This window comes from Pseudoliparis swirei, chromosome 11, assembly GCF_029220125.1.
Source record: "Pseudoliparis swirei isolate HS2019 ecotype Mariana Trench chromosome 11, NWPU_hadal_v1, whole genome shotgun sequence".
NCBI classification, from domain to species: domain Eukaryota; kingdom Metazoa; phylum Chordata; class Actinopteri; order Perciformes; family Liparidae; genus Pseudoliparis; species Pseudoliparis swirei.
Window position 1 is genome coordinate 19,041,466 of NC_079398.1, and position 14,356 is coordinate 19,055,821.

The 14,356-nt window shown below is 47.5% G+C and overlaps 1 protein-coding gene across 1 annotated transcript in view; it reads right to left on the reverse strand.

The window, feature by feature from the left end:
• The window catches only part of grin3ba (glutamate receptor, ionotropic, N-methyl-D-aspartate 3Ba), an 86,992-nt gene that overhangs the window by 20,821 nt on the left and 51,815 nt on the right, over nt 1-14,356 (reverse strand). The window contains exons 2-7 of the mRNA XM_056426786.1: nt 13,402-14,108; nt 6,167-6,657; nt 4,430-4,701; nt 3,655-3,891; nt 536-682; nt 163-308 (exon numbers count right to left, since the gene is read on the reverse strand). Of these exons, the coding sequence (XP_056282761.1) occupies nt 163-308; nt 536-682; nt 3,655-3,891; nt 4,430-4,701; nt 6,167-6,657; nt 13,402-14,108 (2,000 nt within the window). The remainder of the gene's footprint in view (nt 1-162; nt 309-535; nt 683-3,654; nt 3,892-4,429; nt 4,702-6,166; nt 6,658-13,401; nt 14,109-14,356) is intronic.

Consider the following 14,356-nt stretch of genomic DNA (forward strand, 5'->3'; position numbering starts at 1 on the left):
CATGAAAAAATAAGTGCACAGAATACAGACGACCACAGACGAGCGATGCGAACGTGATCGGATTGTTTCATTCTGGGTTGCATTTTTATGATTTTTTATTTTCCATTTTAACATTTTAAACCCCTGTGACTGTGCATGTGTGTGTGTGTGTTTGTGTCTCACTTCAACATGTGCACGCCTTCCGGCGTGGTGGGCTGATTGAAGCGCCGCATGTACTCGTGCATCTCCGGGAAGCTCTTCTTCATGTAATCTTCGGCGCTGCTCTCCCTCACCGTCCCGAAGCGGAAGCCCAGGGACGGGTGGTGCAGCTTGAGGAAATGACACGGGGAAGGAAAGACGAGGTTGGAGGTCATGGAGGTGATGAAGTGATGGTGGATAGATATCACGATGGGGGTCGATGTCATATTCACTGAAGCCTGAAAGGGTTTCACGGATATCAAAATCCTCAACTAATAATTCCAGTCCGAACTCATTAGCTTGTCCTTTGTGGAACATTCGTTTGTGTGTACATGTGTGTGTGTGTGTGTGGACCGACCTTGTCGTCGTGAATTCCCGAGACCTGCTCGAAGGTCTTCTCCCCGACCATGACGGCCGCGAGGTTCGCGGTGTAGCTGGACAGCACCAGCAGGCAGAAGATGGCCCAGAGGTTCATCAGGAAACGGCCGGTCCAGCATTTGGGAGTCTGCAGAGTGAGAGAGAGAGAAAGATTGAGAGAAAGAGAGAATCTTCGGTTTTTCGGCGGGTTTGTTTTCGCTTTTTTCGTCTAATTAACATCAAATAATGACACAGATGAAAAAAAGAGAGAGAAATAAAAAGCATCTCTCGACGATGAGCGAGTCTTAAAATACCCGGACTGGAATCTGAAAAGAAATGTCACGATGATAAGATGAGAATGAAACAGGGCGACAACAAATGGCATTGAGGAAACTCGTTAAAACGATTACAAATCCAAATGATTTTGATACGAAAAGGTGTTGACATAAATGCAGAGCCCCCCTCGGGGTTCTGAACCCACCGTTCTCTTTCTTCCGTGCTCCTGTAATAATCCTTCTCTAAATCCCGATGTAACCCGGAGTATCGGCGTAATCAACTCAATCACAACACACCAGCTAACGCAGAGGAGAGACCTCTAACGCGGCGTGACTCGTCAGAAATATCTCTCCTTGAAATTGCTGGGCCCGAGGGGGAATAAAAACACCTTGCACGCTGTGATCATTTATTTATTCCACCAATTAAAATCCACTTAACCGACGAGGGGGAAAAAAAGAGATGCCTTTTCTCGTGTTTTTAAAAGAGTGGGATTAATGAGACATTAATTACACAAACAGGTTGTAACCCATTACTGCGGAAAAAGGGTTCGGTTTGTTTTCAACTCTTTTTGGATAGTTAGTTAGCAAATTGAAAGGGCGGAGAGGGACGATGGCATCTTTGAGTCCGCTATTAGCTCAAAGTCCAAACACAAGTGTGTTTGAAAAATGAGTAGAAAATAAATACTAATTTCTCCTTTTTTGCACTGGTGCTAAGTAAAGGATGTAATGATGAGGCGAAACAAAAACAGGCATCTCAACTGGCCCCTAACTGTTAATTTGTGCGCACTGACACAACACCATCAGCCGTATTTAGCGAGCTAATTAAGCTAAAGTTAGTAGGCCTAAGTGTGTTTGAAAAATGAGAACAAAATAAATATTAAATTCCTCTTTTTTTGCACTGGTGTTCAGTAAAGGATGTAATGATGAGGCGAAACAAAAACAGGCATCTCAACTGGCCCCTAACTGTTAATTTTTGCGCACTGACATGTCACCATCAGCCATATTTAGCGAGCTAATTAAGCTAAAGTTAGTAGGCCTAAGTGTGTTTGAAAAATTAGTCCTAAATACATATTCATTTCTTCTTTTTTGTTTGCACTGGTGCTCAGTAAAGGATGTATTGATGAGGAAAGACAAAAACAGGCATCTCAAATGGCCCCTAACTGTCAATCTTTGCACGCTGACATGACACCATCAGCCGTATTTAGCGAGCTAATTAAGCTAAAGTTAGCCACGCGAGTTGATTGACGACACCATCTCCAGATTAATGTCTCCAGCCATAATTGTGCACTTGATGACATAAAATGCGGTTTGAGCTAACGCTTCAATAAGCTCCTTAAAACTCAAAATGAGATCTAATTAAAACACAACTTGATGGTTTAATTCACACGCTAATCACGTAGCGTGTTTTGACCCATCGTTACAATAGAGAACGCTTTGAAGCGGCGTACGAGCTTTTCGGCACGTGGTATCACACACACGCACACACACACACACACACACACACACAAACACAGTCAGACCGGTGTGACCAATGAGAATGCTTGGTTGCCCTTGACAGATTATTGTTGGCATGTGCCGGCCCTGATTATCAGTTCATCAATGGATTTACTCCCCCCCCCCCCCCCCACACACACACTCTCACAACCTTTAAAAAACATAACTTTTTGGCTCCGACTCATCACACAAAAGTGTTGCTCAAGGGCATTTGAACAGGTCACGAACAGAATCGTCCTGATAATTGACACGTTGCCAGTTTGTGAGAATCAAACCGATGACCTTTCAATTAAGGGAAGGTCTCTCTAATCACTCGGCCTCAGAGTCATTTGCACTCCTTCCTTTGGGGACAGAGTGTGATTAACCAAATGTTCCCGCACTCACCAAGAATAGCCGCTGGATTCATACAAATTCTGTTTTTTGGGGGGGATATTTAGATATCAAAATGTGTCGCATGCTCGAGTTACAACGATGAAGGATCCTGGCTCAGTGTGCTGTTTTCAAAAAACACGGAAAGCATTGGACGATAGATTTTCCCATGGCTGTGTGTGTGTGTGTGTGTGTGTGTGTGTGACACAATCAGTCAAGTCTGAACAATGCTGTACCTGCAAAGGAACATTTAATCTCTTTATGTATTCACACCAAATAAATCCCATATATATATAAGAGCATTTTTTTCCGTTGTTGTTTATCTTTGAAGGGCAATACGTCGTTTTTCATTTCGCCTCTCACACACACACACACACACACACACACTTCTCTCTCGCGCTAACCGCCGGCCCCCGCCCACTCGCCCTCTCCCCTTTACATCATCCTCGCTCTGCCCACCTCCACGTCACCTCCATTCGGCTCCTTCCCTCCGCCCGCCCGCGTACCCTTTAAACCCCGTCTCGCCAGCTTTCCGTCAACCATCTTCTCGAAGCTCATTTCCCAATTTGCACTCTCACCTCCCACCGCCTTCTTTCTTCAACTTCGTGTCTGACTATTTGGGGGGAGGGGGAGTTAACCTCTACTCGCGCTCCCTATTCTTCCACCTTCATCCATCCCCGTCACCCTCGCCATAACTCCTTCAATCTCTGTTGGCCCACTTAGCCTCTCCCCTCTCCCTCGCTGCATGTGCATTGTCCTCCCTGGGCCTCCCTACTTCATCACTGCCTCCAGTCTTAACCTCTCCCCTATCAATCTTGTACCTCTCTTCTATCATCTTCCCACCAGCTAACTTCCTCCTTATACTCACCCTCACTGGTTGTTTACTCCTCATAATGCACCCCCACCCTCATTGCAATTTGTAATTCAGGCCCCGCCCTGCATAGAGCCTATTTCTCACATGGGGGGGGGGGGGGGGCTTTACCTTGGTGGCGACAGTCCGTCCGAACAGTATGGCGTAGCAGAGGTTGAGGGCGGAGGAGTAGGAGAAGACTCGCAGCCTGTTCCTGCCGTGCGGCGTCATGCCGAAGGGGCTGTTCCACTCGTACAAGGTGAGGAAGAGCGCGGTGAGATGCAGCGTGACGAAGATACCCACCCACATGGACCAGTGGAGGGGCCGCATGAAGGCTCCGATCGGGGCGGCGGTGTCCCGGCTACGAACCTGGTCGGGCGTGAACAAAAGAAGATGACTTAGCTTCAACTTGTGATTATAAATCATCGGCATGGTCCGTAAAAAGTTCTCTGAAGGCGTGATTTCTTAAAGCGTAGATGGATTTTTATTTTTGCGCGGTCCATCATTTTGTAAGGGAGAGAAATCACCTTTTTTTCTCCCTTCTCCTCTCCAAATTGGAGCCGTATTGTCAGATCATGTTATGGACGGCAGTTTGTCAGCCACAGAGGGAGATGTTAACAAATCAAAGATCTGCTGCGGCGTGTGAGACGACTCCGCTGAGAACGACCGCTCAGACTCATTAAACACTCTTATTTTGAAACTTCACGATTCGACAAACCAATTACTCACAACTAGTGACCCCTACGCTGCTCACCAGAAGACCGGTTGAGCTCCGTCGGGGTGGAATTAAGTCGGAGCCAAAGAGAGAGAGAGACAAATCAAAGAAACCCTGATTCCCGATGCCCAAATCATAAAATAAAAACAACACAAACTCCGGGAGCTCCAACAAATACGACCGCCGACTCACCAGGATGCCGAGGCTGGTGGAGTAGAAGGGCGAGGTGAAGTCGATGACTCTGCTCCGGGCGGAGTTGATGGAGAAGGAGGACACGGCCAGGTCGGCGGTCCCGCCCAGCAGGTCCCCGACCAGCCCCGTCCAGCGGCCCGTCCCGCTCATCGCTCCGTACTTGCCGTCGCCCACGATGTAAAGGTCAAAGGTGAAGCCCATGTCCTCCGCCAGCTTCTCCAGCAAGTCCACGCAGTAGCCGTAGCAGCACTTCCTCAGGTCCTCCGGTAGCTCTGGACAGAAAACGCAAAGCGAATGGATAATGTGAAATTAATCTTTATGCATGGCTTGGAAGTGCAGGGACTATACAGGACTGTCTCAGAAAATTAGAATATTGTGATAAAGTTCTTTATTTTCTGTAATGCAATTAAAAAAACAAAAATGTCATGCATTCTGGATTCATTACAAATCAACTGAAATATTGCAAGCCTTTTATTCTTTTAATATTGCTGATTATGGCTTACAGCTTAAGAAAACTCTAAAATCCTATCTCATAAAATTTTAATATTTCCTCAGACCAAGTAAAAAAAAAGATTTATAACAGCTGAGTGTTTGTCAAGGCTCAAGAAACCCTTGCAGGTGTTTCGAGTTAATTAGACAATTCAAGTGATTTGTTTAATACCCTACTAGTATAATTTTTCATGATATTCTAATATTTAGAGATAGGATATTTGAGTTTTCTTAAGCTGTAAGCCATAATCAGCAATAAATCAGAATAAAAGGCTTGCAATATTTCAGTTGATTTGTAATGAATCCAGAATGCATGACATTTTTGTTTTTTTAATTGCATTACAGAAAATAAAGAACTTCATCACAATATTCTAATTTTCTGAGACAGTCCTGTATACTCCGGTGTGTGTGTGTGTGTGTGTGTGTGGGGGGGGGGCTCCGCAGCTGTTTGATGACCATGTCAAAATGTTCATGGATCCTCTCAGGACACGCGTGCTCGTGTGTTTTTTAATTACCCCCGAGCCTCGGCGAGAGGAATATATTTCGTCACACTAGACCTGGGCCGGGGAAAATGTACCGACCTCATCGCACTCGACAAGATGGACGTAATATTCTATCTTTTTTTTTTTTTTTTTTTTTTACACTTTCTTCAATTTCAGCTTTTTCTTGCAAACTCAGTCAATCAATATTCTGCAAAAAGTTTTGCTCTTGAAACCGGGAAACAGAAAAAAGGCCTGCGCCGGTTCTGCCCGAGCACCAATGCACATTTCAATTAGCCGTCGCCCATTTACCATCTGCTTATGAAGATGCTTTATGTTTCACTGCCTGAACAGAAGGCCAATAGTCTTCTCCGTCAGATATAAAGTACCTGGTCTTGCTTCGACACCATAGTCCTGATCCCGCATTGATTTACCGCCTTTAATCCGCTATATTCATGAAGCAGAGCTGCAGCGGCGCGGTCCAGATGAGCTCTTGTATGTTTTTGAACTGGACTGACTGGCCGTAATCCCTTTTTTGACTTTACTTTTAAAATCCACTTCAATCTTGAGGATTGCAGCGGTGCAGAAATCGCCAGTGACACAGGAATGCGATCTAAGCCAAGAGATCGCAACAGTTTACATAAGAGGAGCTTGAAGTTTTCTCACATATCAGAACTGCTGCTTCCCACACGCCCAAAATGTTTTTTGACAAGCATGACAGCTGCTCCACCAACGCAAGTATTCTCTCAGCTCGAAAACAAAAACTCACCGCTCCTCTCCCAGTCCGCGAGCGTAGTGTTTGGGTTGTGCAGCTGGTTGAAGAGGCTCTGGATCAGCTCGGACCGGTTGGTTCTGGGGTCCAGACACAGTTGACCGGCTGGACACAGTCCGTCCTCGTCCACCTTTCGCGTGAAGACGAACGGGTTCTCCACCAGCGTCACCACCCTCAGCCGGTGTCCCTCGACGGATTCTCCGGGCCTCCAGCGCCCTCCGACGTTACCGTCCGCCTGGCCGTCCCCGCCCCTCACCCCGGCTCCGAGACCTTGGCTGCTCCTGAATCCTCCCACCAGTCCCAGGATCCCTCCTTCCAGCTCCAGCCGGCCTCGGGTCCACTGGCCCACGGTCACCCAGGCCGGCTGGCCCAGAGCACCTCGCTTCAGGCTCCACACGTGGAACAGCTGGGAGGAGAGGACCCGAGACGAGCCGGCGTCCACCTGGATCAGGCCCGTGGCGCCGGTGAAGGACGTGTTGGACAGAAACCTCGAGGGACGGAGAAAGACAAACAATCACCATCTTTTTACGCCACAATTTGTGCAAATGTACGTTTTTAATCAAAAGAAAATGTGTTAAAAATAGCCCAGTATGTTTTTTTTCTGTTGTTGGTGAACAAAAGACAATTTTAAGGAATTACAAAAATGAAAATAAATGTTTAAACATGACTCTGGAGAAGTATAGACTTGACGGCCTTGATAAAGCATATGAAGTAATGGATTATGGGGTCAAATTCTTGAATTTCTGTTTTTTTAAAATGATATATAAGGCTCTTCGAAACAAGCTTTCAAGCCATTATAGGTTAACTTTGGGCACTTAGAAGCTAGCTAGCTTCAGCCTTAACCCTTTCTTCTTTTTTCTTTTGTTATTCCTGGTATATTTTGCTTATCGAAATAAATAAACACATTTATTCATTCATTATTTGAGTTCTATTGAAATATGTTTCAAGAGGATCAACGTGGTGAAATTTCTCCTGACTGACGAGTCTGGTGGCTTGGAGGAGAGCGTACTAATCGTATGTTTTTATACATTAATACCTTAAAAAAAAGAAAATGGTTTAAATGTATGTCACGTAACATCGCACCTGGGGAAACGAGGGCAAAATTGAACGTTTCCCACTGAAGACCAAAGCCAAATGGCTTAAATGAGACACATTAAAGACCCCCGCTGGTTTACTGCCTTTTTAGAAATACATCCTGCAGGAATGCACACAAAAAATAAAAAAAATAAAACACGGGGCGAAAAAAGTTACAACCGGCCCAGACTGTCACGGTCTGGCTGCGGAGCTTCAGCGACTCGAGTCCCAGATGGTAATTGCATCTCCCAGAAAGTCATAATTAAAAGTTAATGCAGTGCAGTGAGGGTCTCCTCCTATCTGTCCACAGTCATTGCTATTCGTCTCACTCGCCCCCCACATCGGTCTCCACGGCGGAATAAATTACGGAGAGCATTCCCTCGTTCACACATACGATCCCTGGACTCTTGAATTGCGCCGGGATTTTTTTCTCCCTCCACGTCTTCGATCACGTGGACGCCGTCTCAACGGGGAACTGCATAGGTGCCGTTTGATGTTGTGTCTTGATTGGCGGGAGGGGTGGGGGGGTCGTCAGGAGGTCACCGCGCATCATATGTTTAAATGTTAAAGTATGCAGGGATCACTGCGCCCGGCTGCGGGGCGTCGCGAGTCGTGCCGGGACTGTTGATTACGTCGGGGCCGAGGAGAGAAATGGCGAGTACGCCTTCCCGTTAATGGGAAAATAAGGAAGAAGAAGAAGAAGAAGAAGAAAAAAATTCCCCTTTTTGTTATTCTCTTCTTTTTTTCCCCTCTCTCGTCTTCCAAGTCGCATGTCGAATTGATGAGCTGGTGCAACCGTGTCCGTTAAATCCTGGATATGGGATGGAAATTGAGAAGCGCCTTAATTAATCACTCACGAGGACCCTCCCCCCTCCTCCGAGCCCATTGGCCAGACCGAAGCCCGTCTACGCATCGTAGACAAACGTGTCGCGGCGGCTCCCGTTCGCCGCGCTCTCTTTCCCGACATGCACGATATCAATTCGTGAACCCATTTCCATCCCCCTTAAAAAGAGCTGATTAAAAAAAAAAACGCAGATGATTTTTGAAAGTCATTCCGCACTCCGCTCCACGTTAACTTATGTTTCCTCATCAGCGGCCCCCCCTGTCTCTGTGGCCATAAAGCGGAAGTGCCTCCCAGCTGAAATTACTCATGGTAATAGCGCGGCTGAATCATCATATCCCACTGACAGCAGATTCATCAAGCCGCCCGACTCCAGACTCAGACACTATATAACGTAACGGCTGCGGCTGGCCGCAAAACCAAAGAATTAAGCAAAAAGGTTTTTGCTTCTCTAATGGCAGCATAAGGAGTGAGAGGAGGTTTACATCCCGTCTGGGTTGAAGGCCCGAGAGAAAGAGAGTGAGATGATATAGAGATGATAGAGAGATGATACAGAGATAATACAGAGATGATACAGAGATAATACAGAGATGATACAGAGATGATACAGAGATGATAGAGAGATGATACAGAGATGATAGAGATGATAGAGAGATGATAGAGAGATGATACAGAGATGATACAGAGATGATACAGAGATGATATAGAGATGAGAGTGAGATGATAGAGAGATGATAGAGAAATGTGAGTCCCGGCCTCTTCTTGTGTTGCAATCGAACCAGAAGGCTGCATTTTAAATGGCTGACCGACGCCGCCCCCCCCCCCCCCCGCTAACACCTGGTACCCGCTGAAGGTAAATGTCAGCAAAGCGGCCGGTAAATGATGACTCCGTAAGAGAGTCACGCGTCTCTGGCTCCCTAATCGCAACATCTCCTTTTACTTTTTATGTGGTGGGGGGGGGGGAGTTTAATCCCTCCGTCTTCGGCGGTGTGTCCAGAATGAGACGAGGAGCGCTCGTTTCGATGGTTTTAATCTCTTCGACGGGAGATGGAATCAGCGTCGGCGGCTGTGTCGACGTGCGACGGCAGATTTCTCTCCGATAGCGACAACTCTCCTTTCTTTGCGGTATCTCCCCCTCTTTTCTTCCCTCTTTGCTTCCCTCCCTCCCTCCCTTCCATCAATCTCTCACAAAAGTATACCTCTTCTTTTCTCTCTGACTTTTTTCCTCTGTCTTTCATCTGCTGGTCTTTCTCTACTTCATGCTTCTCCGATGTATTTTTACGCAACCTGAGGATTCTTTTGTGATTCTGGACATTTTGAGAAAAGAACCACCACCCAAAGAGTTTCTTATTGGTCTGCTCTCCCTCACACCTTCCTCCCATTCTTATATCTCTCGACAGCCTCTTTACCCCCCACACCCTCCCTCCGTTTTCCTCACTCTGTCCCTCGGGCATTGAGCTGTTAATTGCCTTTTCCATGTGGAAGTCTCTAACTTCCTTCAGCTTTGTTCCGGGCTCTGTGGCGCGATGGCGTGTCAGTGGAGGATAAGAATCCGCCCGTCCAACTGGACCGCTATGAAGAGTGCGAAACAGAACGAACCGTTTGTATCCGTTTCCTTCTGCAAAGGTCACTGACACTATCTGCTCGAGGACTCTATTATAATCTATTCTGGTAGTCTAGACTAAATCCTAATTGTCCCTCCACAAATAGATCGCGACTCTCACTGGTGTCTTTAGCATTTCAAAAGCATAACTTTTAGTTTCCTCTGCTGTAGAGACACATCCACCGCTCTGGAAGGCTGTGCTCAGCACTCTAGCATGCTCACCAAGACAATGTGAACATGCAGATAGTTTTTAGCCGGAATAATATTTGCCATATACCATCCTAGTGTAAAGCATGGTAGCACGCGGTTTGGTGTGAAACATAAAGGCATGATGGGAAGGGTCATTCATGGGATGGTATTTGGTTATAACTAGGGCTGTGAAACGATTAAAAATTTTAATCAGGTTAATCACATATATACATTTACAGGGCTCTCAAGACAGGCAAGAGCTCCGAGAAGAGTTGTTGACGGGGGGGGGTGCAAGTGACTTTTTTTCGTCCCGATGCGCGCGCACACGCCGGCATCCGAGCTCTGCGGCGAGCGAGACGGAGATCGGAGTCGTGTTAACGCGACACTAGAGACAGAATGACATGCTGCTGGTTAGAGACGACCAACAACAGACGGATTGGAAGCTCATTCTGCGCATGCGTTAAATGCGTTAAAAAACAACAACTAGTTAATCCTGTAATTTAATTAACTGAGTTAACGCGTTATTTTTCACAGCACTAGTTATAACTCAAAGTATTGAACACATTTCATTTAGTTGCAGATTGTTTCTAGCAGGTATATTTTCCACTTTTACCATCATAGTTTCGCATCTTAGCACGTATGGTGGATAAAAAAATTCTAATTGTGTGCTTCCACAACATATATATATATAGCGTGTATTAAATGTTTCCATTGTGTTATATTAGGCTTAAATTACATCTTCAAATATGATTTAGAGGGCACACACATCTCTCTCCCTGAGAGGAGGTTCAAGAACACCAGACGTGGACAGACACAGCGGCCTCGTGTTGTTCCAGTTTTAACCGGTAGAGAAGAGACGGTAGAGCAGGGGAGTCAAACGGCGTTTCTCAATATGCGTACTTATGCGTACATTTGCGTACTTTCCTCTACTTGTGTCCTCGTGACTCGTGAAACGTCATCAGTCTCAGCCCGAGTACATGTTCCAATTCAAAGTTCGCTTCTGTAGAGCAAGGGCCGGGATGCTTTGACCCAATAACGATAAGGGAAGTGACGAGGGGGGAGACGTCAGCAAGAAACCTCCACATTCCTTAAAGTTCCTCAATGTGCTAAGTACCCCCGAAACATAGAGGCATGATGGGAAGGGTCATGACCTGTGCAGGTATCCGGTTATAAATCAAAAGTATTGAACACATTTAATTTGAATGGCGCCAGATGGAAAGTTTAGGACTCACCAACGGTATTATAATTCATCCAGTGTGGTACATGAATATATAAAAAGTGTTATGGCATTCTAACTGGTAGTTTGGAGGGAGGATTCATTTAAAAACTAGCAAATGTCACCCTCATGTTGGCACTAAAAGGTTTAGGAAATAATACGGTTCATCCTCTGGGGACCACGTATGACTACAATCCAAATCTAAATCTAATATTGTGGTCGACTGACATCGTTATGCGTGAAAGCAAACTGCCAGTGTGGTTACAATGGAGCCATTTAATCACTTTAAACCTCATCAACCTTGTTTTAACTCCAGTAATGAAGGTCCAATACCATTGCTTTGTAATCCAACTCCCAATCCTCTCCTTTCAGCCTCCGGCCTTGAATGCCAAATTGTTCTGGCTTCCCAGCATTAGCTGCAGTAGGAGGGTGACGCCGCGATAACCCATCTCGCGCTCACGTGGGTGGTGTTGACGATCCCTCTCGGGCTGGCAGGCGCCATGTGTGTGTGTGTGTGTCAATATTTTTTCTGTGGGGCCCAGCCTGGAAAAAAAACCACAAATCCTTCTCTCGCCGGTACCACATGAACACAGAAGTTGATTACATGCTGTTTCATCCATTGCAGCGTTATACAAAAAAATAACCCGGGCAGAGCTGAGATACTTAACTTTTATTCGTGGTGAGATTACGGCGCGGGGGCCTCCGAGCATCACTCAGCACCAAGTCGCATAAAGAGGCTGTAATGTGTGCCAGTGTGAGGCTTTCTCTTCTTCTTTGAGCTTTGCACAAATGTGAGGATTTCCATTTTTTGTTATGCTTAAAGTGAAAACATCTATGTATTTGGATATGCTTCTTTTTATTCACTGTGTGTGTGTTTGTGTGTGTGTGTGTGTGTGTGTTATCACAGGCCGCACCTTGACACAGCCCCGTGAAAGCTGTCAGAAGCCCGTTTAAGAGCCGCATGGGATTGAAGCGGAGGAGGAACATAAAAAAAAAAAACCTCCCCCCTCCCACCCCGGTGTCAGCCCATTCATCTGTATGCCGTAAAGACCCCCCCCCCTCCCCCCTCTCCCGCCTCGAATACGACAGCATCATCCAGAAGGAGCCGCCGCCCCGCAGCGCAGAGGACAGACAAGGGTGGCGACCGGAGTTGCACGTTTTCGGAACCGTGCAAACTCCCCGCGGATCCGCCGACGTGTCCGTCAGAAAGCTAACGAACCGACACACACACACAGACACACACACACAGACAGACACACACACACACACACACACACACACACACACAGTGGCGTGACCCGGTGAAATGTAACTGCGGTGTGTCATCCATCGTCTTTCGTTGGTGATTCCGACGTGATTCCCCGGACCGGTTGGCCCATTGGCTGAAGGGGGTTGGAGGATTGTGGCCCCTCCCCCTCCTGACCACAGCACTACTCATCCTACGTCGCCTGTAGCAGCGTATTACATTTTCTGGAAGGGGAATACGTTTCTCCGTCGTCCCCTCTGCCGGGGCGCTGCTCTGGAGATGACCTTTCCCCTGACCTTGAGCAAAGGGCCGTACCATGAATATTGTTTGTGAGTGAAGTCATCTTTAAAGGTTGGTTTACATAACGCGCACAAAGACGTTAACATGACTGACTCTTCCTCCGTTGTGACGTCACGCCTCATGGTTCATTGGCTGTGTCTTTTTCTGATCCGATTTGAGGTCAAAGGTCAGAGATCTCGTTTGTGTACAGACTGTAAAGCCCTGTGAGGCAAATTTGTAATTTGTGATAATGTGCTGTATAAAATAAACTGAATTGAATTGAATCCTGAAGGTTTCTTCACTTTTATCCCCAGTGAAAGTTTTTTTTCTATTTCTTGGGAGTTCTTCCTGATCCGATGTGAGGTCAACGGTCAGGGATGTCGTATGAGTACTGACTGTAAAGCCCGCTGAGGCACATTTTTCATTTGTGATATGGGGCTGTATAAAATAAACTGAATTTAATTTGATTTTAAAAAAAACTAGAGGCTCGATCAAAGAAAAAGGGCAGAGACACAGAGAGAGAGAGGGAGAGAGAGCGAGAGCGAGAGAGAGAGAGAGCGAGAGAGGGCTCTGAGTGGGAGCTTGTTTGTTGCTTATCCTGCTGTCATTAGGCTCCTGCACATCCTACATTACACAAATGAGTGAGGTCACAGGATCAATGCTCGTCCACAGGGATAATGCTGGAGGGAAGCAACAACATGATTTTATTTTTTTATTTGTAATTTGGGTGCGCTGCCTCTTTGTAATCTAATCGTGAGTATGAAGTGCGCTTGTGTTCATTTACCTGGACAGATACCGCCCCGAGGAGGGCTGCTGCTCCGGTCCGGTCGGATCGTCGTAACAGGTCACCACGTTCTGAATCAGCGCCAGGTCGGGCCTCACCATGGTCGCCGCGGTGACCGCGCGGCCAATCAGCTGCAAAGCATCCCGGATGTAGAAGCTGATGGGCTTGCGGCCCACCTCCCCGTAGGCTAAAAGTCCGAGGGGACCCCCGAGAGTGTGCAGCGAATCCGGAGACAGCGGGTATCCCATGATCCACTGCAGCGCCGGTAGCGCCGGCGCCAGCCGCTGGGCCGCCCGCAGGACGGCGGAGAGGCACTCGGGGTCGGAGCCCAGGAGGAGGACGGAGGAGATGGGCGACGGGGAGCGCAGGAAACGGGTGGAGAGGATCTTCAGAGCCTCCTCCTCCCTCTGCGCTTCCTTCTTCTCCTCCCGGCTCTCCCCCCCTCTGCGGTCGCCGCCGCCCCCGGAGACCAGGGTCAGGTTGATGACGTCCCACAGGCGCCAGTTGGAACCGCCGTGCGTCTGCAGGTGAGACAGCAAGCCCTCGCTGCCCTCCTCCCACCCGGGGCAGATTACGGCGGCTCCCCCCCATGTGCTTTCCCCCCGGCTCCCCCGGCGGTCCCCCTCTCTGCCCTGCAGGACCGCCAGCAGCAGGCTGCCCAGAGTCGACGGAGGCACGCGGGCCGACATCTGCAGGTGGAATCGGTTCTATCGGAGAGGACAGGGAGTTGAAAGAGAGAGAGAAAGTTAGAGATGGGGGGATGGTACAGTGATGGAGGAGAGAACAGGAAACGGGGAGAGGAGAGAAAAATAGAACAAAAACAGAGAATAATAGACGCAGCCAAACCCAAACACCTCCGGGCTGCAAAAAAAAAATCACATTAAAAGAAACTTTCACGAGCGCCCGCGTGCTGCGACAACACCCCCCCCCCCTACTCTTCCTCCCCCTCGATCAG